Genomic DNA, 27,808 nt, shown 5'->3' on the forward strand with positions numbered 1-27,808 from the left:
AGGGGTGAGAACCCCTGCAATTCTAAACCAATGAGGACAAGATGGTTGAGCAGGTTTGTCATTTCCCACTTACTCCTGTTGATTGTTGCAATGGGATCCCCCAGTTTCTTTGTAAAAGTGCAGATTTCCATGTGTAATTTCTCAAACTTTAAAATGTTGTCTAGTAATTTATAATGTTTAAACAAAAAAATGAGAAAAACAACCAAACAGCGCGGGAGTCAAAGAAAACATGGATAGGGGCCCTACTGGACACCAGTTCGTAACCTTCCTTGAAGTTCAGTATTAGCCTGAAAAAACTGATACTGAGAGAGGTTAAGTAACTTGTCCAAGACTACACAGCAAGACAGCGTAGAGTCAGGACTAAAATATACTCCTTTTGAATTTAATATTCCTCCTGTATCAGGCGAGGAACACTTGGAGGTGGACTTTAACAAATGGGTAAGACTGTGGGAGGAGAAAGAGCGTTTCAGGCTGAGGGAAGCTCAAGAACACTGCCTTCGGTATCCCACAGTCATTAAAAACGGGATTCCTAAAACGAAGGAAAGTAAGGACGAGACTCCGAGCCGGGAGAACCAGACACGCATGCGCCATCCGTAGGTGGCGCCGTAGAGGGGAGAGGTAGGTCAGGACCAGCGGTGAATTACGACCTCTGCTGGCGACGCTCACGACTCCTGCCGTAAATGCCGTGTTCGGCGCGTGCGCATCTCCTTTCTTTTTCGGATTCCCTACGCTGCGGTTGGTGCTGAGGGTTCTCGCTACGCCGCCCCGGCTGTCGCCATGGTGAAGTTGAGCAAAGAGGCCAAGCAGAGGCTGCAGCAGCTTTTTAAGGGCGGCCAGTTTGCTATCCGCTGGGGCTTTATTCCTCTCGTGATTTACCTGGGTCAGTAGGAGAAGAAGCTGGGAGGAGCCGGGAGGGAAGGGTGTGCGGAGGCCTCGTCTCCCATATTTGGCTTTCTAGGGCGGGAGAGCTAGACCCGACCACGCCGTGCACGTCGTTTGATGATGTTTAGTCAGTGGGGTCGGTCTAACCCGAGTTAGAGCTCTTGGTCTTTTATTTACTGTGTTTTATGTTCTTTAGCAAATCACATAATCCTGTTCTGTTTTTCCATCTTTAAAAATGGAGGTGACCTTTGGCGATTGTTGGGAGAGTTAGATGACATGATGTATTTGAAAGCGACTCATTCACTCTGTCACTAGGTGGGTTTTCGGGTATATTTGTTACCACCTTTTCAGGTGGTCCTAAGTGGAAAGAGGTTTGTAAATCTCTTCAGTATGCCACTCCCTTGAAGTATGATTTTGACATTAGTTTCTGCTGCTCCAGCTTTACGATGAAGGAGGGTTTGAATGATTTTTTTTTTATAGATCCTATTTTATAGGTGAGGAAATCGAGTCATAGAGAAATATTGTTTATTGCTGAAGGCCACACAGCTGTTAAGTGGGGAGTAATGTGTCAAGTAATGGTCCCTACTCCTAAGCACTATGCCATGCCCTACCGCAGATATTTGTTAAGTGTTCCGGCAGATATTTTCAACTAAGCCTACACACTGGAACTTTATCGCATTTATCGCATTCCTTGCCAGAATAGTTTTTTCGTTGTAATTTTTTTAAGTTGAAGTATAGTTGACACACAGTGTTTTAGGTGTACAGAGGAAAGGGAAAACGCCAGCTCTGTCATTTGGGCATCAAGTTTGAAATTTTTTAAAACTCAGTTTCATGCTGTAAAACCCTTTGATTTTAACAAGGCGCTGCTTCCTATTTATTTTAGGTGTCATGTTCAAGATAAAGTATAGTCCCTCTTAGTCTTGACAGAGCCTTTGATTTTGCTGGATGCTTTCCAGGTAGCTATGGCTCCAATTTCTCCATGAAATGCAAGCCAACTGGTAACCTGGGGATACTTGAGTATAAGGACTTAAAAAGATCTTTTTTCCTATCTCTTTCATATGCTTTTTTTTTTTTTTTTTAAAGCATATTCTCTGAGATTTTAGCAATCTTGTTTAGGTGTCCAAGATTAGAGCACATAATTATGATGCCCGGCACTTACAGGCTCTGTTTCCCCTTCTCCCCTCCCCCAAGCTTTCACATAATGGTAGAAGGGCCTGTTTTAGCTAGTCAAACACCAGGTCTAGTTCTCCTTTGAGCCAAGAAAGTTAAGGGACTTTGATAACTGCCTCATCTTTGTGCTTTTTTTCCCCCACTGTTGTGTGTTGCGGGAGGGGAAGAGGTCTTTTTTTAGTCTAATCTTGCCTTTTTGGTCCCTTTGGTTTCTTTGCTGCTCTATAATTTTTTTACATCTACCTTTCCTTCCTTCTCCTTTTTTTGTGATTCCTTTTCTACAGCCAGAAAGTAGAAAGGTGTAGCTATTTGCTGCATTCTGTGTATCAAGGGCTTTGGTTTGAAGAGAATGGGTTTTTTTCCTTCCACCCTAGAGTTTTTCTTTTTGTACACGCTGGCTATATTCTCTTTCTTAGGACTGCCATTATGGTGATTTTCATCCAAGCTTCCAATTCAGGTTGAGAGTAATGTTAGAGCTATCTTTTTAGTACTTCTTCCTTGTTAATCATTGTCTTTTTCTTTTCACGTCATAGAAATTTAATTTCATGTCTAGTTCCCAGGTAGTTTCTTTTTCTTCCCACCTCAATGCTCACAAAAACCTACAACTGGATTGAATTTCTGGGGTAATTTAGGTTTATACATAACTTCTAGGGCTTCAGGGAGTCTGTGGAAATATAGTGGTGTAAAGCTGAACAGATGGTAACATAATTTAAAAAATGTTTGGACATTGACTAACACAAGATTTTAATGACCTCTTGGAAGACCATTCTCTGTGGTGTCTTGAATGTCTGTGAATCTTGTGAGCAGAGGTTCTGACCACCCTTTGTTCCATATTCTTTTTTTTTTTAAACTTTTTTATTTGACAGAGAGAGAGATCACAAGTAGGCAAAGAGGCAGGAAGAGAGAGGGGGAAGCAGTCTCCCCGCAGAGCAGAGAGCCCGATGTAGGGCTTGATCCCAGGACCCTGAGATCATGACCTGAGCTGAAGGCAGAGGCTTAACCCACTGAGCCACCCAGGCACCCCGCTCTTTTTTAAACATTTGTTTGACAGAGAGAGACAGCAAGAGAGGGAACACAAGCATGGAGAGTGGAAAAGGGAGAAGTAGGCTTCCTGCTGAACAGGGAGTGTGATTTGGGGCTTGATCCCAGGACCCTGGCATCATGACCTGAGCCAAAGGCAGACACGCAACGACGGAGGCACCCAAACACTCCTTCTGTATTATCTTTTTAAGGATGTTTGTGGAGTGAACAACTTTGAAAAATAGTATTTCCTTTTAGAGCAAAGGGGAGAAGGGGAGACAGTGCTCACTGCCCATTACAAAAGACTGGTTCTCTGAACTCAGGGTTCTTCTAAAAATGATGATATTCTGACTATAGTTACTGCTGGGAGTGATAAACTTTCCTTTGTTTCTGACACAGGATGTTGTGTCTCCTACCAGCATCTGTGAAACTGGCAGCCTACTTTGGTGTCTTGAGAATGGAGTAAAATATCATATCCCCACAGTTCTTGATGCTAATTTTAATCAGCAAATTAGCATATATGTTATCCAGTTAGTGATAAAAGGCTTATTTAATCATACCTGTAATAGAAGTATTGATTTAATTAGGTTATTAAACAATAACTTGTTTTTTTCCCCCACTCTTTTTCTTCCAGTCTTTGATTGCTTTATAAAAAGAGGTTTGTAGGCAATAAAATATTCTCAGTTGTTTTTTAAAAATGTACTTCTTAAAAAAAATCTTTTTGCTCTTTGTAGTCTTTTATCCAGTGTGATTTAGCAGTTGAGTCATGTTTTTTCTGGGTGATAAATAAGAGTGACAGTGCATGCTAAGGGCTATAGTGCTAATTGTGTATGTAATCAGAGTAAGGTTATTTGTCCTCCCTACTGATTAATCCTGGACATAATCTCATATTCTAGTTAAAATTCAGTACTGTTCTCTAGCACACAAGTATATTTAGACAGTGCTAGTAGATCATTCTAGCTACCCTAGGTTGATTTGAAAAGTTTTGGTGATAAATGTTTTGTCTGCTAGGGTTTTAATTGCTATTTATTCTCTTTTTCCTCCTTCCCTTTCTCCCCCAGGATTCAAGAGGGGTGCAGATCCTGGAATGCCTGAACCAACTGTTTTGAGGTACTGCTCTTACAAATAAACATTTCAGGGCAAATGTTCATCTCTTGGTGCTGAATCACTGGGAAGCAAAAGAGTCGTAGTGGTATTTATTGTAATGGAGCTATACTAGTCAGTATGGTTTTGGGCTTTTGGGGAACTGCAGTCATTGCACACTAGTCTAGCTTGTGTTAGCACGTAATTGCTTTCTCTCCCCTTCCTAGTTTGCATTTGCTGTACCATATTATAACCATAATGAAACATACTTACAAGAAGAACAACACATTTATTATCCTACCACATTGAAAGGTGAATGAATTCTTTTTAATTACCCATATTTCTGTTTTATCTTCATCCAGCTAAGTACAGCCTTTTAGATGTTTTTAACAAGAATATGTAGGATTTTATTTTCTTCACCTAAAATTACAGTTGATATCCCATATATTTTTAACTTGTTGATCACTTAGGTTTTTCAGTAGTTTACATTATAATATAGTGAACATTTTTAGATAGTTTTTATAGGTTTTGATTTATTTCCTTATGAGAAATTCTCATGGGAATAATAAGTCAAAGTATGTGAACATTTATGACCATGAAAATGCACTGTTGAATTTCTTTCTCAGAAGCAGTCTTGCCAGTGTTAGATAAACACTTGTGAAAACTTCACACACGCACACAGGTACACACACTATACATAGTCCTGTACTCACAATTATATGTATATATGTGTACTTGTGAAAGCTGTATGTGTACCTGTGTGCACATACATATATATAAAGGCAAAATCTGAGCAGGCAGGGTTGCTCTTTAGAAGGACTGATTATTTGAGGCACAGTGATGACCAGGACCTGCATGGGTGCTTTGCGATTTCATCTTGATCCTCTGTCTTACAGTCCTTGTGGATTGCCCTAATAGACTTGGTACTGGCTCTTCTAGGTTTTGTTTCTTCCAACTCCTACTCGAAGCCACTTTCTTCTAGAATGGGCAGAAAGTAATAGTAATATCTGTAACAGTTAACCTATGATAGGTTAGCAACTGTTTTGGGTGCTTTATATCCAGTATCTCTAATTGTCACTTCCATACCATGGAGCAGGGTGGTGAAGTATGTCTGTCTCCAAAGCCTACACTTTTTCCACTGGGTCATGTGGCCTCCCCCAGCTAATCCTATCTTTTTTCTTAGCACAGTGCCATCCGATACGAAATTTCCTTCACCCCCTCTGCCTTATCGGCCTCTCCTTTCTCACAGGAAGGGGTTTTTTCCTCTTGTAAGTTTCCACTGTGTGTGCCCTTGATTTGTCCATTTCTAAACTTCATTTTTTAATTTTTATTTTCATTTTTAAAAATTTCTTTTCAGGGTAACGGAATTCATTGTTTTTGCACCACACCCAGAGCTCCATGCAATAGTGCCCTCCTTAATACCCACCACCTGGCTCCCCCAACCTCCCAAAACCCTCAGGTTGTTTTTCAGAGTCCATAGTCTCTCATGGATCACCTCCCCTTCCAATTTCCCTCAACTCCCTTCTCCTCTCCATCTCCCTATGTCCTTCATGTTATTCCTTATGCTCTACAAATAAGTGAAACCATATGATAATTGACTCTCTCTGCTTGACTGACTTCACTCAGCATAATCTCTTCCAGTCCCGTCCATGTTGATAGAAAAGTTGGGTATTCATCCTTTCTGATGGAGGCATAATACTTCATAGTGTATATGGACCACATCTTCCTTATCCATTCGTCCATTGAAGGGCATCTTGGTTCTTTCCACAGTTTGGGGACTGTGGCCATTGCTGCTATAAACATTGGGGTACAAATGGCCCTTCTTTTCACTACATCTGTATCTTTGGGGTAAATACCCAGTAATGCAATTGCAGGGTCATAGGGAAGCTCTATTTTAATTTCTTAAGGAATCGCCACACTGTTCTCCAAAGTGGCTGCACCAACTTGCATTCCCACCAACAGTGTAAGAGGGTTCCCCTTTCTCCACATCCCCTCCAACACTTGTTTCCTGACTTGCTAATTTTGGCCATTCTAACTGGTGTAAAGGTGGTATCTCAATGTGGTTTTAATTTGAATCTCCCTGATGGCTAGTGATGATAAGCATTTTTTCATGTGTCTGATAGCCATTTGTATGTCTTCATTGGAGAAGTGTCTTCATATCTTCTGTCCATTTTTTTATATGATTATCTGTTTTGTGTGTGTTGAGTTTGAGGAGTTCATTATAGATTCTGGATATCAACCTTTTGTCTGTACTGTCATTTGCAAATATCTTCTCCCATTCCGTGTGTTGCCTCTTTGTTTTGTTGACTGTTTCCTTTGCTGTGGAGAAGCTTTTGATCTTGATGAAGTCCCAAAAGTTCATTTTCGCTTTTGTTTCCTTTGCCTTTGGAGAAATACCTTGAAAGAAGTTGCTGTGGCTGATACCGAAGAGGTTACTGCCTATGTTCTCCTCTAGGATTCTTTTTTTTTTTTTTTTTAAAGATTTTATTTATTTATTTGACAGAGACAAATCACAAGTAGATGGAGAGGCAGGCAGAGAGAGAGATAGGGAAGCAGGCTCCCTGCTGAGCAGAGAGCCCGATGCGGGCCTCAATCCCAGGACCCTGAGATCATGACCTGAGCCGAAGGCAGCGGCTTAACCCACTGAGCCACCCAGGCGCCCTCCTCTAGGATTCTGATGGATTCCTGTCTCACGTTGAGGTCTTTTATCCATTTCGAGTTTATCTTTGTGTATCTTTCTAAACTTTATTTTTAAGTAGTGTCCACACCCAGCCTGGACTCGAGAGTACAACCCCAAGATGAAGAGTTGCACACTGTACCGACTGAGCCAACCAGGTGCCCTTCAGTTTGTCCATTTCTGAAATCACTCTTTTCCCCCGATAAAGTTCTTTAGTAAGTGATCTTTGCTCACTGCTTTCTTCACTTTCCTTTCCCTTTAAACATTTATGGTGTGGCTTCTCAAAACTGCTTTCAGAGATCTCCAGTTAAAGTTCCTTTTTTCTTAGCCTCTCCCTTTTGAACTGTAAAATGGGGACTTGAGGTAATATATCTGTTGTTTACTAGCTGATTGACCTCAGAGCAGTTATTTTCATAGGGAAGTCGTTAGAAAACATCGGAGAAGGGACTGTCTGGTCAAGCAATGTGAACATTTTCCAAGTACTGGAAATTATCATCAAATACCTCTTTCTAGAGTGAAGTTTCCTCTTTTATAAGTAGGGTATAATATCTGCTTCATAAAGTTTTCATGAGGATTGAGGAAGAACATTGTATATGAAGTAAAATGAGTAGGTGACAAGTAATATGTGAGCAATAACCTGTTAATAGTAATTTTTAATCTTTTTCTGTGTCATCTTCTTTAGCTCACTTCTTTCTCCTGTGAGAACTTGCTCCAGCTACAAGATACTGCATGTTTTGTTTTGTTTTGTTTTGTTTTTTTAAAGATTTTTATTTATTTATTTGACAGACAGATCACAAGTAGACCAAGAGGCAGGCAGGCAGAGAGAGAGGAGGAAGCAGGCTCCCCACTAAGCAGAGAGCCCAATGTGGGGCTTGATCCCAGGACCCTGGGATCATGACCTGAGCCGAAGGCAGAGGCTTTAACCCACTGAGCCATCCAGGTGCCCCAAGATACTGCATGTTAATCCCAGAATAAATTGTATATTTTCGTGCCTTTGTCCCAATGCTTGTGCTCCCTTAGCCTGGAATGCTCTTTACCTTGTTTCCATTTGATGAAAACTCAATCTCAAATGTCATCCCTTCCTTAAATCTTTTCCCCCTTCCCCTAGCTGAAACCTCTCCAGTTTTTGTGTGCTCATAATACCCATTTGTGTGCATTGTTCTCTGCCTTATATTGTGCTTGTTGCTTATTTACATAACATTATATCTTGTAAGCACCTAAAGTAGCTGCCAAGAATTGAATTAACTTAATTAAATGACTCTGACCTCTTGGTGGATTTTTTGGACAGGAATTAATGCAGCATTGCATCTTATGGTAGGACTTCTAGGCTGGATCTGCAAGCTGGGCACATTTTTTGTGCCCCAGGTGATTCAGGATCCAGAGGCAGGGGTAGAATTTGCCTTTCTGTTGTACTTCTTTTGGGCTTCACTTTTTCCAAGAGTTGACCCTTCAAAGTTGCTGTTTGGATGGAACGGCCCCCTCCTGCTTTTTCATGTCTTTATCGTATGCCTTAGTGGTGCTCTCCTCTCTGGTTCTTCTTCATTCTTTCCTGTCATTAGGGGCATCTTCTAGTTTGCTTCCAGAGGTATTTGCAATTTAGGGAATTACTGATTGAGTGCCTGGAAAGGGTTATTCAGCTCTAGTGTTTCATATACCATACTGCTTGTGCTGTGGAGGCTGACTGGAGAGGCCTTCCTGGGTTGCTTGTACTGAACCCTAAAAGAGAATGATATCTGATAGGATTTTTATTAATGTGAGTGTTTTGTTAATATAAAATTTATTGTTCATTAATGCCAAGTTTATTGTTTATATATACATTTATTTAACCCACTGAGCCACCCAGGCGCCCCTATTGTTTATATATAAATTTATTTATATGATATTTACCTAAGTATAGTTCATGATTTACTGGTATCTAAATATCATTCATGATTTACTGGTCTGCTTCCCTTGCTAAATTGTTGGGTTCCTGGGGATTAGGACCATATTGGTCTTAGTGTCCTCTTTCAACCAGGTAATGCATTATCCATGGTCAACAAATGTTGGTTGATATGAGTCCATATACAAAATGCAGTACTTTAATGAACACAGAACAGTAATTAGTAAAACATTATTTAGGCAAAATATATGAACACGGAGGTTAAGCTTAGAGAATCTTTGTTCACATTGTGTAAGGCCAAGGAAGATCTTTTTATTTTGGATGCTCATTACCTCTGAGGAGGAGACCTTAATAGATGAATAGTTCATTTTTATTTCTTAACTCTATGCAAAAATTACTTGGCACTTAATGGGAGGTTTGTTTTTGTTTTTTTTTTTTGTTTTTTTTTTAATGGGAGATTTTAATACATTTTTGAAAATTGGAAATAGGTGGATTCTGGGCTTTTTCCCAGGCAAAGGCAAATACTTTTAAAAACCTGCATAGAATGTTCAGGTTATCATTTTGTAATGCAGTTTTATTTTATGTGATATATTACTAGAAACCACATTTGTTTTTTGGTTTTTGTTTGTTTGTTTGGAAACCACATTTGTAATCAGCAAGACAGAAATGAAACACCTCTTGTCTTCTTCCAGAATCCTGTTACTTAGTCAGGAAATGGTTTAGGAATTGGGGCCTAGTTAGTGGCTGGAATGTTTGAGGTAAGAGTTGAGGCTGAAATGAAGATTAATAATTGTTCCTGGGATGTGTGTGTTGTAATGGTTAGAGCACCTGGGTCAGGGGCGCCTGGGTGTCTCAGTCAGTTCAGCCTCAACTCTGGATCTCATCTCAGGTCTTCATCTCAGGGTCATGAGTTCATGTCCAACATTGGGCATAGACCCTACTTAAAAAAAAAAAAAAAAAAAAGAGCACCTGGGTCACATCACACTGCCACTTAAGATGGGTAACCATCACAATGTCTTGGTTTCTGTGTATTTAAAATAAAGGTCATAATTGGGAGTTGGGAACGTTCTGCATGATACTGACCCATTGAAAGCATTCAGTAAATGTTGTTTTCAGCTTTACTGATGTGGTATCTAATAATGATAGAGTTTTATATTGTGGCTTCATCAGTCCTTTCATGTTAATGAAAATCATTAATCATTTACCTTTTTGGCAGACCTCAACTTATATTTTCCTTTTTGTTTGTAATAGGTAACCACACTCAAAAGTAACAAACCTGTATTTCCTTAAATACATATCTCTTGGGTTTTTTGTTTTTTGGTTGTTGGTTTTTGTTTTTTGGTTTTTTTTTTGTTTTTTTTTTTTTTTTTTTTCTCCATGAGAATGATCCTTGTCTTATAGTGTCTCTGAATTTGATGAGTATAAACACAAACATAAATGTATAAAATCTTCTAGTTCTTAAACTATATTTAAGTTTTTACTTTGGGGTTTAATTTATTTCTCCTCTTCACAAACATTTTAGCTTACTTTGGGGATAAAGGTCTTCTGGATTTGGAAGCAGTCAATGGACAGGAACAACATGGAAAGTGTGCGCTCTGGCTGGGATAAGAGATGGGACGGCGTTCAGACGTTCACCAGTTGAATGACACAAGGTTCTTCTCAGATGAATCTGTGGCAGAGTGGAACCTCTACTGACTTATTTATCATAGACTGTATCAAAATAAATGTTTTTAACAATGTTATGTCTTGTGTCCTTTTTGAATCAAACATAGTGGTCTATTAGGTTAAAATTTAGCCTTCTATAGGTTTTCAAAAAAAAACAGTGAATTTATATATATATATGCCTAGATGCTACCTTAAAAAGTAGAAGTTAATTCCTGGCCATTTACTTAACAAGTGGATTCCACTTACTTTTGCATTGAATTAATAACTCCCCCTGGGATTTTCGAAGGTAGTAAAAGTAGAGACAGTTCTTAATTTGTGGTGAACTGGCCCTTTCTGCAAGTCATTGGAGTAAAGTTGCTACTGAAAGAAATGCATTCTGTGGCTCTCTTGGTAGGGGCTAGGGATGGCTTTGGGGAGTTGTGTGCCTGACTTATCTGTCAGTTAACTGAGTCCCAAGATTCTCCTCACTGGTGTTTGGAATCTAGAGTGGTCTGGGCAAGAGCTCATGGATAGTTACACAGAATATTAGTACTTTTTTTTTTTTTTTTAAAGATTTTATTTATTTATTTGACAGAGATCACTAAGTAGGCAGAGAGGCAGGCGGAGAGAGAGGAGGAAGCAGGCTGCCCGCCGAGCAGAGAGCCCGATGCAGGGCTCAATCCCAGGACCCTGGGATCATGACCTGAGCAGAAGGCAGAGGCTTTTAACCCACTGAGCCACCCAGGCACCCCAGAATATTAGTACTTTCTACTGAATTCAATAATGAGAGTTAGTTTTCAGTACCAGATCTTGGTTTGCTGGGACCTGTATCTGTATTTGCATGCTGCAGGAACTCAGCCAGCTAGGTGCTCCTCTCTACCAGTATATATCTGAATCCTATTTTAATTTAGCTTTTTCCATAAATCTAACAAAGTAACTCTATTTGCTTAGTTTTGAGAATTTTTTTTTAAGATTTTATTTATTTATTTGACAGCGAGAGAGGGGACACAAGCAACAGGAGTGTGAGAGGGAGAAGCAGGCTTCCCGCTGAGCAGGGAGCCTGGTGTGAGGCTCAATTCCAGGACCCTGGGATCACGACCTGAGCTGAGGGCAGACACTTAATGATTGAGCCACTCAGACATCCCTTGTTTTGAGAATTATAATTAATGGAGGAAAGTAGGCCTAAAGTAAGATATGATAGGTTTGGGAAGGAGCCAGTTGGCTTGAATGTTTTAAACATCCAGTGTTTAAGTAGAGAATGATCATCAATGTAATCTCAGGTGACTAGAGCGGTCATTCCTAGAAAATTCGTCCTTATTTCTGATGTAAACCCTCAGAACAATTTAAGCCTATTTCCTCAAGGTTTGTTAACTTTGACCATGGAGACATAGGAGACAATTATGGAGGCTTATTGCATAAGGGGATTTTAAAGTGAAATTCCTGAGAGCTAACTGCAGGAAAGTCATTTTTGGCAAGCACTTGATGTAATTGTTTCAACATCTCTGAATTTAGGCACTTAATGATTTTGCTAAAAACTCTTAGCATTTTTAAATCCCATAGAATTACTTAAGACGTTACCCCCTGCCGCAACCCTGGCTAAATTTTAGTGTTGTTTGTGAACTTCTGTTAGAATTGTGGTGCACATTAACTTCTCTTTGTTGCTCAAGAGTTTCAGAAATTGAGATTGAGAAATTAAAACTATGTCAGGTGTCCATTTTGATAAAATAGTTACTGGGATAGCAAACAACTGATTTTGTGTTCATTGAGGGTTAACTTGTAGCTGTCTTTAAAATCCCAGTAGAGGGGTGCCTGGGTGGCTCAGTGTTAAGGTTAAAGCCTCTGCCTTCAGCTCAGGTCATGATCCCAGTGCTCCCCCACCCCTGCCCCACCTCTGCCTGCCTCTGATTACTTGTGATCTCTGCCTGTCAAATAAATAAAATCCTAAAAAAAAAATTTTTTTTTTTTTAAAAGTCCCAGTGGATTTTAAAGCGAGGAGTCCAGAGTTAAGTAGGAAGGGACTATTAGTTCCTTGATCTTCTATCTGGGGAAGCTAAGGAACAGAGTTGAAGCACTTGTTCAAAGTACAGGTAAGAGCTAAGACTAGTACACACCTGAATGTGTGTGTATATCTTAAAGTTTGTGAGATGTTTACAACTAAGCTACATTTTATACAGTTTTTGTTTTTAGGGCAGTGCAATCCAATAATTAAGATTATTTCTGACCTTGATTTGCTTAGGCAAAAACACTGAGCTGATAGGATCTGGTTTGATTCCTGGTCCTGCCACTTAATTCCTAGGTCTTGGTGAAGTCACTTATTATTGAGGCCTCAGTTTCTTCCACAAAATAAGAATAACAGTACTTGCCCTAAGGTGTTATTTTCTAAATTGGTGGTTCTCAAAGTGGTTCCCAGACTAAGATCACCTAGAAACTTGTTCTAAGTATACATTTTCAGGCCTGGAAACGGTGAGGCCTGGCAATGTCTCTGATTTAAGTACTTAAGCCATTGTTTTGAATTGTTAACCTGTTATTTCCAGATAGTCGTGGAGTTGCATGCTGTGTTAGAAATGTTACAGAAAGATCCCTGTACCGTTTATGTAGTTTCCCTCAATGAGGACATGTAAAACTATAGTGCGGTATCAGGGTATTGATTATTGATGAGTCAATTTTTCCACCCCAAGTATGCTTCATGTTGCCCTTTTATAGCTAACCTTCATCCACAGCTCGCCCCCTCAACCCTTGGCAACTGGTTGTCCATAGCTATAAGTTGGTCATTTCAAGAAAGTTATAGGAATGGAATTACACAATAAATAACTTTGGGATTGGCTTTTTTCACTCAGCATATTTATTTGTTGAGTAATTTAGGTTGTGTGTATCAGGTTATTCTTTTTTATTGCTAAGTGGTATTCCATGGTATGGATGTACATGGAGGGCATCTAGATTCTCAGTTTTTAGCAGTTAGGATTAAAGTGACTACAAATATTTGTGTACAGCTCTTTGTGTGATCAGTATGTGTTTATTTTTATTTTTATTTTTTTAAAGATTTTATTTATTTATTTGACAGGTAGAGATCACAAGTAGGCAGAGAGGCAGGTAGAGAGGAAGAGAAGCAGGCTCCTCGCCAAGCAGAGAACCCGATGTGGGACTCCATCCCAGGACTCTGGGATCATGACCTGAGCCGAAGGCAGAGGCTTTAACCCACTGAGCCACCCCGGCACACCTCAGTATGTGTTTTAGCAAGCTCACCAGAAGACTGACGAAAGTTAGGTTTGAGAGCTCCTGCCCTAGACTCGAAGTCTTCCACCTTTCCCTACATCTTTAAAGTCTGTTTACCACTTCATATTCAGAATGACCCTTTTATTTTTCAAATTTTAAAAAATGTTTTATATTATGTAGACTTCACATTCAGCGTGGAGCCCAACACAGGGCTTAAACTCAACCCTGAGATCAAGACCCAAGCTGATACCAACAGTGGGATGTTTAACCAACTGAACCACCCAGGAGTGATCATTTTTTTTCAATTAAAAAAATTTTTTTTGGGAAGATTTTATTTATTTGTGAGATTGAGACAGAGATAGTGAGAGAAAGCATGAGTGGGGAGGAGAGAGAGAAGTAGACTCCCGCAGAGCAGGGAGCCCAAGATGGGACTCGATCCCAGGACCCTGAATCATGACCTGAGCCAAAGACAGCCACTTAACTGACTGAGCCACCCTTGCATCCTAGGAATGATTGTTTTAAAGATTTTATTTATTTATTTATTTATTTATTTATTTATTTATTCGACAGAGAGAAATCACAAGTAGACGGAGAGGCAGACAGAGAGAGACAGAGGGAAGCAGGCTCCCCGCTGAGCAGAGAGCCCGACGCGGGACTCGATCCCAGTACCCTGAGATCATGACCTGAGCCAAAGGCAGCGGCCCAAACCACTGAGCCACCCAGGCGCCCAGAATGATTGTTTTAAAACGCCACATCACACCCACATCAGAACTTTCCAGTGGCTTCCTATCACTGGGAATAAGATTCTGAATTTTTACTTCTCGTGACCTATGAGACTAATCTGGTTTTATGATCTTTATGGTTGCCTAGGATTCTTCCTTCCATGTTTACTTGCACTCTTGCTGTTTTGATCTCTTGTTCCTCAGTGAGGCCAGACACCTATCTAACCTTGGTATCTGAGTTGCTCTCAGTTGGAACTTTTCTCCCAAATGTCCACGTGCTTGGCTTTCCCCTCTTTAATCTCTGCCCAGATGTCACCTTGATAGGGCTGCTTTCGCCCTTATGTAAAACAGCAAACTCTACACATGTTTCATTTCCCCATCATTTTCTTCCTTATCTTCATTTAACTTTTTTTTTTTAATATTTTTTTATTTATTTGTCAGAGAGAGAGGGAGAGAGAGCGAACACAGGCAGACAGAATGGCAGGCAGAGGCAGAGGGAGAAGCAGACTCCCTGCCGAGCAAGGAGCCCGATGTGGGAGATCCCAGGACCCTGGGATCATGACCTGAGCCAAAGGAAGCCGCTCAACCATCTGAGCCACCCAGGCGTCTTTTCATTGAACTTTTTTTTAGAGAACCTTTATCCCACCTGTTTTTTTTTTTTTTTAAGATTTTATTTATTTATTTGACAGACAGAGATCACAAGTAGGCAGAGAGGCAGGCAGAGAGAGAGAGAGAGAGAGAGGGAAGCAGGCTCCCTGCTGAGCAGAGAGCCCGATGCGGGACTCGATCCCAGGACCCTGAGATCATGACCTGAGCCGAAGGGAGCGGCTTAACCCACTGAGCCACCCAGGCACCCCTATCCCACCTGTTTTTATATGTGTGTGCATGTAAATAATCTTAACTTTTAGAATGTAAACTTTGTAAATGCAGGGCTGTGTTTTTATCTTTAAAAGCTAGCACAGGTCCTAATAATAGTAGCTATTCAATAAGAATGATGAATGAATTGTAGGGTTGTATGTATGAAGTTTAAAATGCCTTGAGAAGTGGAAGCCTGCATTACACGGATCATTGTAAAGAACCATTGTTTTTCTCTGTGTTAGCCATAATTGGTAATACTGTCCTGGCCAAGGACTTGACATCAAAAGATGTTGGGAGGAGGTAACTTGGGAAAGGGAATGTTTGCTATGCCTTGGCACTTACTCAGCTGCCACAATAATCCTGTGAAGTAGGGCATTCTTTGCATTTTGCAGATGAAATGGGCTTGGGTTGTTTCCCCTAAATCACAGAGAGAGTTTGGATTTGAACCCAGATATGCTAACTAAAAGCTTATGATTTTAGTACTGATAGATGCCACATTCAAAAATAATTTTTGCAACTGATGAAATGCTACAATAGATAATTGCAACAACTATAAAATGTTAACATTTCAGTTTCCTAATATCCCGGGCCCTGTACACAACAGCACATGGAGTAGTCACATTCACATCCTAAATTTAACTTTATTCAAAATTACCATTTCAGCTATAACAAACCTTAAACATTTCTTTGTATTATCTTTCCTTGAATGGTCATTTTTATTGACGTAGATTTTACATACAATAAAATAAACAGGTCTTAAATGTATATTTTGATAAGTGTTGTCAATTATATATATATACCCTGTAACTACCACACCAAGGTGGGGACCAAGACCTCTTTGAACCTGGGATCCTTAGTGTATCAGATGTGGTAGGTGCTCAACAAATGTTTTTAAGTAAAATGTATAAAGATTTTTCGAGACTGACAGATGAATTGTAATAGGATAGTCTGAATTGATGTTCCCTTTCTTTCCTGTAAGAAGCAAAGATATTAAAAGATAAATAATAATCAGAGGTTTATTCAAAACTGGAATGATGGAAAAGAAAGGTCTGCAGCATTTTCTTTCCCGTTGTGTCAAGGACAGTCCAAAAGAGGAAGTAAGGAAGAGGATATGGAACCAGGGAAAAAACATTTTTTTCCTAAGGAAAACAGACTTGTACTGTTAACAGAAATAAGCTATGAAATGTCAGCAGCTCCCTGGTATTCCCTAGTACATTTTGAGGGTGAGACCAGAGACTAGAAAGAATTTCTAGTCTCTAGCAAATTTCTAGTCTCTAGCAAACCTCACCCTGGGGAGTTAAACTAGAGGCTCCAGAAGGAGTTTCCTAGAAAGCAGAACTGAGGCCCCCAGAAACTACCAGGAAAGGAAGTTTCTATTTCTGTCTGGTGGAATTTCATATTGCTGCAGACCAGTGACCACAACAGATTTTCCTTTCTCCCTTTTTCTGAATCACAATTTTAATGTGGTTATCTTGGTCCTATGCCATCTTTTTGTATGTTGGGTAAGTTGGACAAGTTAACTTGCCTTTAAGTTCTTAGATTGCTGTACTGTGGAGAGCCAGCTGGAGCAGATGGGAGGTGCACATTTCCCACATTTTCTGAACTTTGACTTGGACACAAGGTCTAGATGAGATGAGAGGATTTACTGGGTTTTATATGTGAGAATTAGTATGTATAAATATTTGGTCAGCAAAGAAATGTATCAGAGAATGTTAGTTGTCTATCAAAGATCCACTTTATGTTTCAAATTGTCACATATAGCTGCTCATGCAGTCAAGCTGAAAGGGTCTCAGACTTCTTTGCAGTTAGTTGTGACTCCATAACTAATATTTGATCTTTGAGATGTAAGCAGAAGTGTTGTGTGGTACTTTTGAGAAGTCTCCTTAGTGAGGTATGTTTCTTGGAATGGATGTGAAAAGACAGGCTTACAGCTACTCTGGACTATGAAGATAAAGGCCAGGCCCTAGAAATGGCAGAGTGTGTACTGTTAGGGGTCTAGGTCTCTGAAGATGTATTTTCACACTTTCTCTGATTCATGTGTCACCAGATATCCTGGTCTTTCCAAACAAATGAAACACGGTGTTTTGTAGGTTTAATTAGCATTTTTCTTATGAGTTGGGTAGAACATATTTTCATATATGTAAGGACCATTTGTGTTTCCTTTAGCCCGTTTTCCTGTTGGAATATTGATTCATCTTTTACATACTGGCTTATAGGTACTTTATATTTCAGGGAATATGTATCTGTAGTATGAGTTGTAGATATTTTCCCCAGTTTGTCATTTAAATTTACATATGACCATTCTCATCAAACATAGAAGTTTTTGAATTCTGTTAATCAGATTTTTGACTTTTTTAATTGCCTCAAGAACTTTATATCATACTTATAAAGTCTTTTTCTATCTTGAAATTAGAAAAGATATTTTCCCAAATTTTGCTGTATTTTGGTTTCCATTTCTATTTTTCTTTTTTTGCATTAAAAAAAGATTTTATTATTTATTTGTCAGAGAGAGAGCACAAGAGAGGGAGCAGCGGGCAGAGGGAGAAGCAGGCTCCCCACTGAGCAAGGACCAGGAAACTGGGATCATGACCTGAGCTGAAGGCAGATGCTTAACCAACTGAGCCACCCAGGCACCTCATTTTTGCATTTTTAATTTATAACTAAGACAGTTTCTCATTTCACCATAACTCCCCTTAATGATCTTTATTTACTACCTTGACTCCTGGTTCCAGGGAGGACATAAGATCAAATAGATCATCTAGCATAGATAGGATCAATTAGAGAAGGTGGTAGGCATAGTGAAGTGAGAACAGGTTTTAGTAATAAATTTCAGAAGAATCAGTTTCTTGTGGACATCATACTGTCTCTTACCTTTGGGCCTCAACAAATGCCCATTAATTAATTCTTTCTCACTATTCCTTATCCCTCTCCCAACCCTACCCATTTGCTTAGATTTCTAACCATAATGGCCAGACCTAGTCAATTTTGTTTACTGCTGTATCCCTAACACCTAGAATAGTGCATAGCACATAGTACGGTCTTAATCTTTGGTAGGCAAAGAAGTAGACACGGCATGGAATATAGTTGCCTACTGAAAATCCATTTTTGTGTAGTCTCTGAAATCTTTGCTCAGCTCAGTTCTCTGGTATCCCGGCAACTGTTCTGTGATGGGCATCTGGGAGTCTCATACAGCTCGAGACCAAGGATTGAAGTCTCTATAAAGATTCATCATTTAATACATTTTTTTAAATGAGTAGTATATGCAAGAAACAGGTGCAGTGCTAACGTGAGGAGAACTGTTTATGGGGGTCTGTAGTTAGAGACACCTGGGTGAGTTAGATGGAAGTGGAAAATGGGGAATCTAGGAGTGTGGAAGAGTCTGGATGTCTTCTGAAAGGCATTGGAGAGCTATTATCTGTTACAAATTTTAAAAAGCTGCAAGGGTGTTTTGTTAGAACTAGAGTAACTATCCATGAAATGCTTTGTTCAACAGATTAAAAGTATTTATTGTCTTTGTAGAACTCCCTCACTGTGATAGGACATTAATATTCAACATCTTTAATAGGACCAGTTTCCAGAGTTTATTTAGTTATTTTTTTATTACTTGGGTCTTCTGAATATTAGATTGAAGGAAGGAAAATGAAACACCTAAGATTATGCCATTTACATTTTTTCTGATATTAGTTCAAATGCCACATGGATCAAGATTTTATATGGATTTAGCACAGTGAAAAAGAAAGTATTGTTACTACTTTTATTATCATTCTCATCCTCATTATCATTATTATTTAAAATAAGATTTCTATATTAAAGTTTTACCATCCTTTACTGGCATGTCTCAGAGTATCAAATTCCAACCTCAGTAATTTACTCCTCTAGGTTATGTACTGTGTTTTCAGGTTTGTCATGTTAAATAATAATCTATAGGGGCTAACAGGCTAATTGTGTTACGCTAATTAGAATAGCCATTTGCTAAATATCCAAAACTTGAAGGAATGTGATACTGGATGGGCACCTTTTTATTTTAACTTTTTTTTTTTTAATTTTTAAAAGATCTTATTTATTTCACAGACAGAGATCACAAGTAGGCAGAGAGACAGAGAGGGCAGAGGGGCGGTGGGGAAGCAGGCTTTCCACTGAGCAGAGAGCCCAATGCGGGGCTCAATCCCAGGACTCTGGGATCATGATCTGAGCTGAAGGCAGAGGCTTTAACCACTGAGCCACCCAGGTGCCCCTGGATGGGCACCTTTTTGATGGACGGTCTGAGACCCAATTTTGGGAGAGCAGGCAGCCCAGTAAAGGACCTGAGCCTGCTGAAGAAGAGGGAATGGTTTGGCTTCTGGATGTGGAAAGGGTGGAAAGAGGGAGATTTGAATTGTCCAGGCACTCTTCCAGTTTAATTCTGTGCCCAAGCCTAATTCTTTTCTTTTTCCTCCCCCGCCATTTTTTCCCCATCATGATTAGTGTATTCTTTATTACCCATTACGTATTTCACCCATTTTTCCACCCACCACCTCTCTGGTAACCACTGGTTTGTTCTCAACAGTTAAGAATCTATTTCTTGCTTTGTCCCTTTTTCTTCTTTGCTTGTTTTATTTTTTAAATTTGACATATGAGTGCGATCACATGGTATTTGTCTTTGACTGACTTGCTCTGCTTAGCATAATACTCTCTAGCTCTATGAATGTTACTGCAAATGGCAAGATTTCATTCTTTTTTATGGCTGAATAATATTCCATTTATATATACCACATCTTCTTTAACCATTTACCTATCCATGGACACTTGCGCTGCTTCCATAGTTTGGTTATTGTAAAGAATGCTGCAATAAACAGGGGGGCGCCTGGATGGCTCAGTGGTTAAAGCCTCTGCCTTCGGCTCGGGTCATGATCTCAGGGTCCTGGGATCGAGTCCCGTGTCGGGCTCTCTGCTCAGTGGGGAGCCTGCCTCCTCCTCCTGTCTCTCTGCCTGCCTCTCTGCCTACTTGTGATCTGTGTGTCAAATAAATTAAAAAAAAAAATCTTTAAACAGGGTGCAAATATCCCTTTGAATTAGTGTTTTGTTTTGTTTTGTTTTTAATAAATACCCAGTTATGCAATTACTGGATTGAAGGGTAGTTCTGTTTTTAATTTTTTGAGGAACCTCCATACTGTTTTCCAGAGGGACTGCACCACTTTGCATTCCCACCAATGCTGCAAGAAGGTTCCTTTTTCTCCACACCCTTGCTAATAATTTTTTGTATTTTTTATTTTAGCCATTCTAATGAGGTGTTACTCATTGTAGTTTTCATTTGCATTTCCCTAATGGTGATGGTGAGTATCTTTTTTATGTGTCTGTTTGCCCTGTATGTCTTTTTTTTTTTTTTTAAGATTTTATTTATTTATTTGACAGACAGAGATCACAAGTAGGCAGAGAAGCAGGCAGAGAGAGTCTCCCTGCTGAGAGAGAGCCCGATTTGGGGCTTGATCCCAGGACCCTGAGATCATGACCTGAGCTGAAGGCAGAGGCTTAACCCACTGAGCCACCCAAGCACCCTGCCACATATGTCTTCTTTGGAGAAATGTTTATTCATGTCTTTGCCCATTTTTAATTGGATTATTTGTTTTTTGGGTGTTGAATTGTATCAGTTCTTTATATATTTTGGCTACTAAACCTTTATCAGGTTTGCAAATGTTCTTCTCCCATTCTGCAGGCTACCTTTTAATTTGTTGTTTCCTTCACTGTGCAGAATCAAGGCTAATTCTTAATTATTATGTTAGGTATTTCTCTTACTAGGTAAGTATTATTTTAAATCCACTCCTAACTGTACTTTTTCTTTTATTAGAAGAGTAACTGGTTTGGGAGCAAGCGTAAGAAAAAGAAAGGTAAATAAGAGAGTATTTCCCCAGTAATGGATTTAAGATGACTTGTTTTTTTTCTATTACTTTTTTTCTCTCTTTGGTTCAGTGTGGATATATTTTATTGCCTGTTTTCAAATCTGTTAATTATGTTTTCTGTTGTACTGCCAACCCATCTGATAAGTTCTTAACTTCTGATATTTATTTTTCAATTATTGGATGTGTACTTGGTTTCTTTAAAAAATATTCTAGGGATGCCTGGGTGACCCAGTTGGTTCAGCATCTGACTCTTAGTTTTGGCTCAGGTCATGAACTCAGGGTTATGAGATTGAGCTCTGGGTCTCTTCTTAAGATTCTCTCTCTCCCTCATTCTCTTTTCTTTGCCCCCCTCCCTCCACACATATACACATCCTCTCTCTCAAAAAAAATTCTAATTCTCTTTGAGGGATTCCATCTTGTCATCCTCATTGTCAGTCTTTACTTCAATTTTCTTTAACATTCATTATAGTTATTTTGAAATCTTTTCTGCTAACAACGTCTGGATCATCTCTGTACCTTTTTCTAGCTCTTGGCTATTAGTAACTTTACCCTGACAATTCTCACCTGGTAAGTATTTTTTTTCATGGTAGATATTGTGGGTGATACTTTGTAGAAGTTCTGGATAATGTTCTCTTCTTCTAAAAAGGTGTTGAATTTTGTTCAAGTGGCCCGTTAAATTACTGGCAGTTCACTTAAATTCTGATGGAGAGTGAATTTAGACTGTTCTAGATGGTTTATTTCAGCTTCGACTTTATTTGTAGGGTATAGCCCTTCCTCCTAGAACATGATCTCTGTTTCTAGGGTATGACATTTTTTGTGACTCATCTGAAAGTCTAGGAATCACTATCCCTCTACTCTGGCTGGATTTGAACTCCATCATCTTCCCAGCACTGTGCAGCTTCTGAAATTTCTGCTTAGCAATCCAGGCTCTGAGCAGCTATTCTCTGCTAGGCCTCTGGAGTCTCCCCCTTTGGTCACACAGCTTGGAACCAAGGACAGGAGATTTCTGTAAAATTTCAGGAGTTCCTCTTCTGAAGTCCTCTCCTGTGTACCTCAGTACTCTCTATTATCTGAACTCCTGATCCCAGCCACTGTGGCAATCTCAAACTGCAGTCTGTTTCCTCTGCCTGATGAGGATGTAACTTTATTCTTGGACTCCACTTCTCAAGCAGGGTGAATGTAAAACTCACTGTGTTTGTTTCTTTCATGTATCATGGCTCTGTTTTGGTTGCTATCCAATCCTGAGAATGGTTATTATAGTTGTGTATTTAGTCTATTTTATGTCAGGAAGGCTAATACCAGCCGTTCTGTCATAGCTGTAACCAAAAGTCCAAGACAACTTAAATTTCGGTTGATACAGTTGTCAATGAGAGGTGGAGTTGGTACGTATGCTTGGCTGAATCTTATTTTTCTTATGATTTTTTTAAAGTTATACTTCCTTTCAAGTATAAAGAGGCTCTAATTAACAGTGTTGATGTGGGTGGGTAGCTGGATTATTACAATTTTCAAATGCTTTGAAGAGTACTCCCACAAGTTATTTTACATTGAAAAGGTTTCCATAGAACTGTTAATTTCTTTTTCTTACAGAGCAAGACTCCTCTCTGAAAGATTGTAGCTGTAGGATATTCAGCATATGTCAGTCCTTTTTAAAAACTCAGCTGGAAGCAAGCATATTACTGATTAGATCAGAGAATGCCTAGGGTACGTGTATCTAAGAATGATGGCAAATGAAATAGGTCTAATCTCAAAACGACTTTTTGAAATATAACAAATCAGGACACACGGGGGTGAAGCTAAAAGTCTTTTTCACGTTCTGTTCTCTGAGATGACGGAGGTTCTGAATGTTTAAGAATGTTAATTCTAGCAATTGACATCTCTGCAAATGACTGTGTAAATCACAGAGCTTACAATTTCCTGAGTACAGGTTAAGATTGCTTTAATGGCTGTCAGACTCCTATTACATACTGGAGAATGTCAAATGGGTACTTTTCTGCAAAAGCAGAAGATCCTCCTGAAAGATTATTGCATAAAAGGGCCTTGACTATAAACTAGTTCAATATCCTCTGTGGCAGGTTCTGAAATGGCTTCCAATGATCCTGGTCTCATGGTATTCATGCCTATATTAGTTTGCTTGGGAGTGCCATAACAAAATACCACTGACTGGATAACTTAAACATAAAAATGTATTTGCTTACAGTTATGGAGGCTAGAAGTCCAAGATCAAGGTCTTGACAGGTTTTTTTCTCCTATGGCCTTCTCCTTGCCTTATCGATGCTATCTGTCTTCTCCGGGTTTTCATAGGGTATGTTCTCGACCCATTTTTCCTTGGTGTCTTTTCCTCTTTTTATGAGGATACAAGTCATATTGGATTAGGGCCCCACCCATAACATTTAACCTTATTACCTCTCTAAAGGCTCTGTCTCCTTAATACAGTCACATTCTAATGAGGGTTAGGATCCAATTTTCAGGTGACTCAATTCAGTCTGTAACAGTGCCCTTGTATAATTCCTTCCTCTTGAGTGTTGGAAAGACCTAGTGGCTTGGTTCTAACAAATCAAATGTGGCAAAATTGATATGTCATTTTTGCATTTGGGTACAAAAGACTACTGCTTCTATCTTGCTCAGTCTCTCTCTCTGGCTCTGTTTGCTTGCTTGTTCTGGTGGAAGCAAGCTGCCAAATTGAGAGCTGCCCTGTGGAGAGGCCCACTTGGCAAGGAGTGGAGGGTATCTTATGGCTAGCAGCCAGCAAGGAATTGAGGCCCTCTGTCCTGTAACCCAGTAGGAACAGTATCCTGCCAATAGTCATATGAGTTAGCTGGGAAGCAGATTCTTTCCCAGTTGAGCTTGAGATGACTCGGTAACAACTTGACTGCACTTTGGTGAAAGACTGAGCCAGGGGACCCAGCTTAACTGCACTGAATTTGTGACTCAGAAACTGTGAGACAGGGGCACCTGGGTGGCTCAGTTGTTGGGTATCTGCCTTTGGCTCAGGTCATGATCCCAGGGTCCTGGGATTGACCCTGCATCAGGCTCCCTGCTTATGGGAAGCCAGCTTCTCCCTTTTCCACTCCCTCTACTTGTGTTCCCTCTCTCTCTGTGTCTCTCTCTGTCAAATGAATAAATTAAAAAAAAAAAGTCTAAAAGAAAAAAAAGAAAGAAACTGTGAGAGAATAAATGTTGTTTTAAGCCACTGAGTTTTGTTATACTCAAAATTATACATGTATTTTGTTATATTCTCTATAAACTCTATACAATGAGAGAAGCTAATACACTCTCAAGTTGAGAATAAATAAACTACCACTTCTGGACTAGCCGTGTGTGGTACAATGCTGTTTCTTTCCATGTATCATCTTCTTTAATTATCAGAATATCCTTTTTTAAAAAAATAACCTTTTTAAATGATCAGAATAACCTCATTCTATAGGAAAGAAACAAGGTTTAAAACCTTGTCATACTCCTAAAAGGTGGTAGGTAAGTGGGGATCCGAACCAATAGGCCCACTCCAGACCTGGCACCAATACAGGCTCTATAATTTGTGTGGCTCTGTGAAAAACAAAAATGTGGCGTTCCTGTTTAAAAATTGTTAGGAACTTTAAGATGGTAACTGCAGAGCATGAAAGCAAGTTCAGGGATTTTTTGAATGTAGGGTTCTGTGTGACTACACAGGTGTCTTGCCCATGAAGCCTGCCCTAGCTAACACTCTTACCTAGTATGCAATATTGATTCCACCTCTCAGTAGGAAAATATTCTAGATAAGCACATTGAAGCCAGTTAGACAAAATGACATAGGATCAGGTATCCACAATTCTGAGCCTACAGTTCCCGTTTTCACATCACATTGTCTTCTTAGGGCAGTAATCTCATGTTCTACCCAACACCTTACCTGGGCTTTGAAGCTTCTGTGAAGTTCTCTTAACACGGAAGGATTCTTCAGCAAGGATGACAGAAACACTAATGCCATTCCTGCTTGACTGGCCATATTCTCATATATGTTCTACTGGGGACATATTGCCTCAATGGGAAGGGGGCACACACAACCAGGGAGTTCTGTGCCTAATTCAAGTAGTATCTGATGAGCTTCTTACTAACTAGGCAACTGTTTCCTTGATGTCTTCTTGTTTGGTAAAGGGTTAACTCCTCAGGTCTGAGTTGTCCAAACCCCATCCATACAGGCCAAAGGTTTTTAGGACTGACCCTTCACCTGAGAGAGAATCTCTAAGCCCTTGGATTATCCTACCTGATAAGATTGTATTTGTATACTTGGAGTTTGGGGCCAGGTCAGATAATTTATACTAGCAATGTGATTTAGTATCTGTTTTTTTTCACCTGGGACCCTGGGCCTCACTGTATCAGTTTGACCTCTGGAGGGGACTGGAAACTGAGTAGCTAAGGTCAGTCATGTGGGTGCTCCATCAAAATTCTGTATATCAACTCTTGGGTGAGCTTCCCTGGTAGGCAACACTTCATACATGTCACACATTATTTCTGAGAGAATCAAGCACTGTCCCACTCCACTGGGAGAGAACATCTGGAAGTTTGTATTGGTTTCTATTGGACTCTGCCAATAGAGTCTGTTGACTTTAATCACTATACTTTTACTGTAATAAACCATAACCATTAGTATAATTGCTTTTCTGCATTCTATGAGTCATTCTATTGAGTTTTTTATTACTTGCTTGTATGTGTTCTTTTCCTCTGACTTCTTTCAAGATTTTCTCTTTGTCTGATTTTCTGTAGTCTGAATATGATATGCCTGTGTGCAGGGTTTTTAAATTCACCCTGTGGTTCTCTGAGCTTCCTGGATTTGGGTTTGGTGTCTTTCAGTTTGAAAAATATCTCAGCCATTATTGGTTCAGATATTTCTTCCACACTCTTTCTTCTCCTGGTATTCCTGTTACATATATGTTATACCTTTTGTAATTGTCCCACAGTCCTTAGGTAATCTGTTCCCTTTGTTTCATTTCTTTTTTCTCATAAATTTTCAGTGTGAGGGGTTTCTATTGACATCTTCAGGCTCAGTGATTCTTTCTTCATGCATGTCCAGTTCATCGATGAGCCCATCAAAAGCATTCTTCATTTCTGTTACAGTGTTTTTGAAGTTGGTTTTTTTTTTTTTTAAGATTTTATTTATTTATTTGTCAGAGAGAGAGTGAGCAAGCACAGGCAGGCAGAGTGGCAGCAGAGGCAGAGGGAGAAGCAGGCTCCCTGCTGAGCAAGGAGCCAGATTCGGGACTTGATCCCAGGAAGCTGGGATCATGATCAGAGCCAAAGGCAGCCTCTTAACCAACTGAGCCACCCAGGCATCCCTGTAACAATGTATTTGATTTATAACTTCTGTCCTAAAGTCTCCATCTCTCTTCTTACATCATCCATTGGTTCTTGCATGTTGTCTACTTTTTCCATTAGTGCCCTTAGCATATTAATCATAGTTATTTAAAATTTCCTGACAATTCTAAAATTCTAAATTTACCCACAAAATCTGCCATATCTGAGTCAGATCCTGATGTTTGCTTTATCTCTTAAGACTGCGTGTTTTGCCTTTTAGCATGTCTTCTAATTAGTTGATAGTTGGACATGATGTATCTGATAAAGGGAACTGGGGTTAACAGGATTTTAGTGTTAGGTTTGTTTATCTTGCTGGGAGTTAGACTGTGTTTGACTTTTTTTTTTTTTTTTTTTTTTGAGTGGGAAAGTGGGAGTTGGGGAGAGACAGAGGGAGAAGGAGAGAGAATCTTAAGCAGGGTCCAAACCCAGCGAGGCTCCATCTCACAATCCTGAGATCACGACCTGAGCCAAAATTAAGTTGGACACTTAACCGACTAAGCCATGCAGGCACCCCTGTGTTTATTATCTTTAACCTGAGCTTCTTATTGGTATGCCACATATACGTATATATGTGTATATACATGTATAAAATCTGATCTTAACATGCTTCTTTAAAAAGGACAGGAAAAAGACTAAAAGGAAGTGTACCAAATATTAGTGATGAATGCATATTGATCATGGTATATGGAATGATGCTTGTTGTTTTTTTTCCCCTTATTTTCTACATTGAGCACATATGACTTTAAAGAAGAAATTGCAAAAAATTGAAGAGTGTGATTTCCTGTGGAGTTGCTATGGAATAAGCAACCAGCCATCTTAATTTGAGCCATATGCTTAATGAGATGGCTTACTTTAATACCTGTTAATTATTGCTACCATGTTAGACACTGTGCTGAAGAAGTAAGAACCTCTTGCTGTTATAAGGTGGCCATTTCATATAGTGTTTGTCTTTGTTTTTGGAATTTAGTCAGTGGGGTGAAGAATATTTGATGCAGTGAGAAGGTTTGGCTTGCATTGGTTGTTTTCCAGTCACTTGGAAAAAGCAAGGTAAACTCATTGTGTAGGATGATCATGAGAGCTACAAGGCAGATATGCAGCTTCTCTCATGTAAGCCTGTTTTAAGATGACATAATTTTAGGACCCTATGGAAATTTTAGTCAAAAGCAGGTATCAAAGTCATGCATATTGCTGAGATTTATTTGTGAAACTCACCTACACACATGTTAAATAATTCTACCACACTCCCTACTTGTGTCCTATTAATTCTAGAAACCTGTAAAGAAGCACTTTATAACTTCATCTCACTCCTGTCTTTTGTAGACAGGATAATAATTTGAGCTCATGAGATCTTTCTGATTTTTTTCTTTGGTATTTTCTTTTCTTCTGATCACTGTTTTGGTAAAACTGAGTGATAATATGTGGCTCTGTCTTCAATACTGTGATTGTTATGTCTTCCGTT

At 39.4% G+C, this 27,808-nt stretch overlaps 1 protein-coding gene across 1 annotated transcript; it reads left to right on the forward strand.

Annotated features, from left to right (window-relative positions):
* The first annotated feature begins 659 nt into the window (after positions 1-659).
* On the forward strand, positions 660-10,453 carry TOMM7 (translocase of outer mitochondrial membrane 7). The gene is made up of 3 exons (XM_082693786.1): positions 660-880; positions 4,134-4,182; positions 10,234-10,453. The coding sequence occupies exons 1-3, from the start codon at positions 778-780 to the stop codon at positions 10,247-10,249; spliced, it is 168 nt and encodes a 55-aa protein (XP_082549912.1). The 5' UTR covers positions 660-777; the 3' UTR covers positions 10,250-10,453.
* The last annotated feature ends 17,355 nt before the right edge of the window (positions 10,454-27,808 follow it).

The sequence above is a fragment of the Mustela nivalis genome (genome assembly GCF_964662115.1).
Source record: "Mustela nivalis genome assembly, chromosome: 12".
NCBI classification, from domain to species: domain Eukaryota; kingdom Metazoa; phylum Chordata; class Mammalia; order Carnivora; family Mustelidae; genus Mustela; species Mustela nivalis.

Bases quoted from the DNA above. Each gene is read 5' to 3' on its own strand.
- TOMM7 (XM_082693786.1), top strand. From the start codon at position 778: ATGGTGAAGTTGAGCAAAGAGGCCAAGCAGAGGCTGCAGCAGCTTTTT. The intron at 881-4,133 runs GTCAGTAGGAGA...TTTCTCCCCCAG, and splicing joins TCCTCTCGTGATTTACCTGG to GATTCAAGAGGGGTGCAGAT.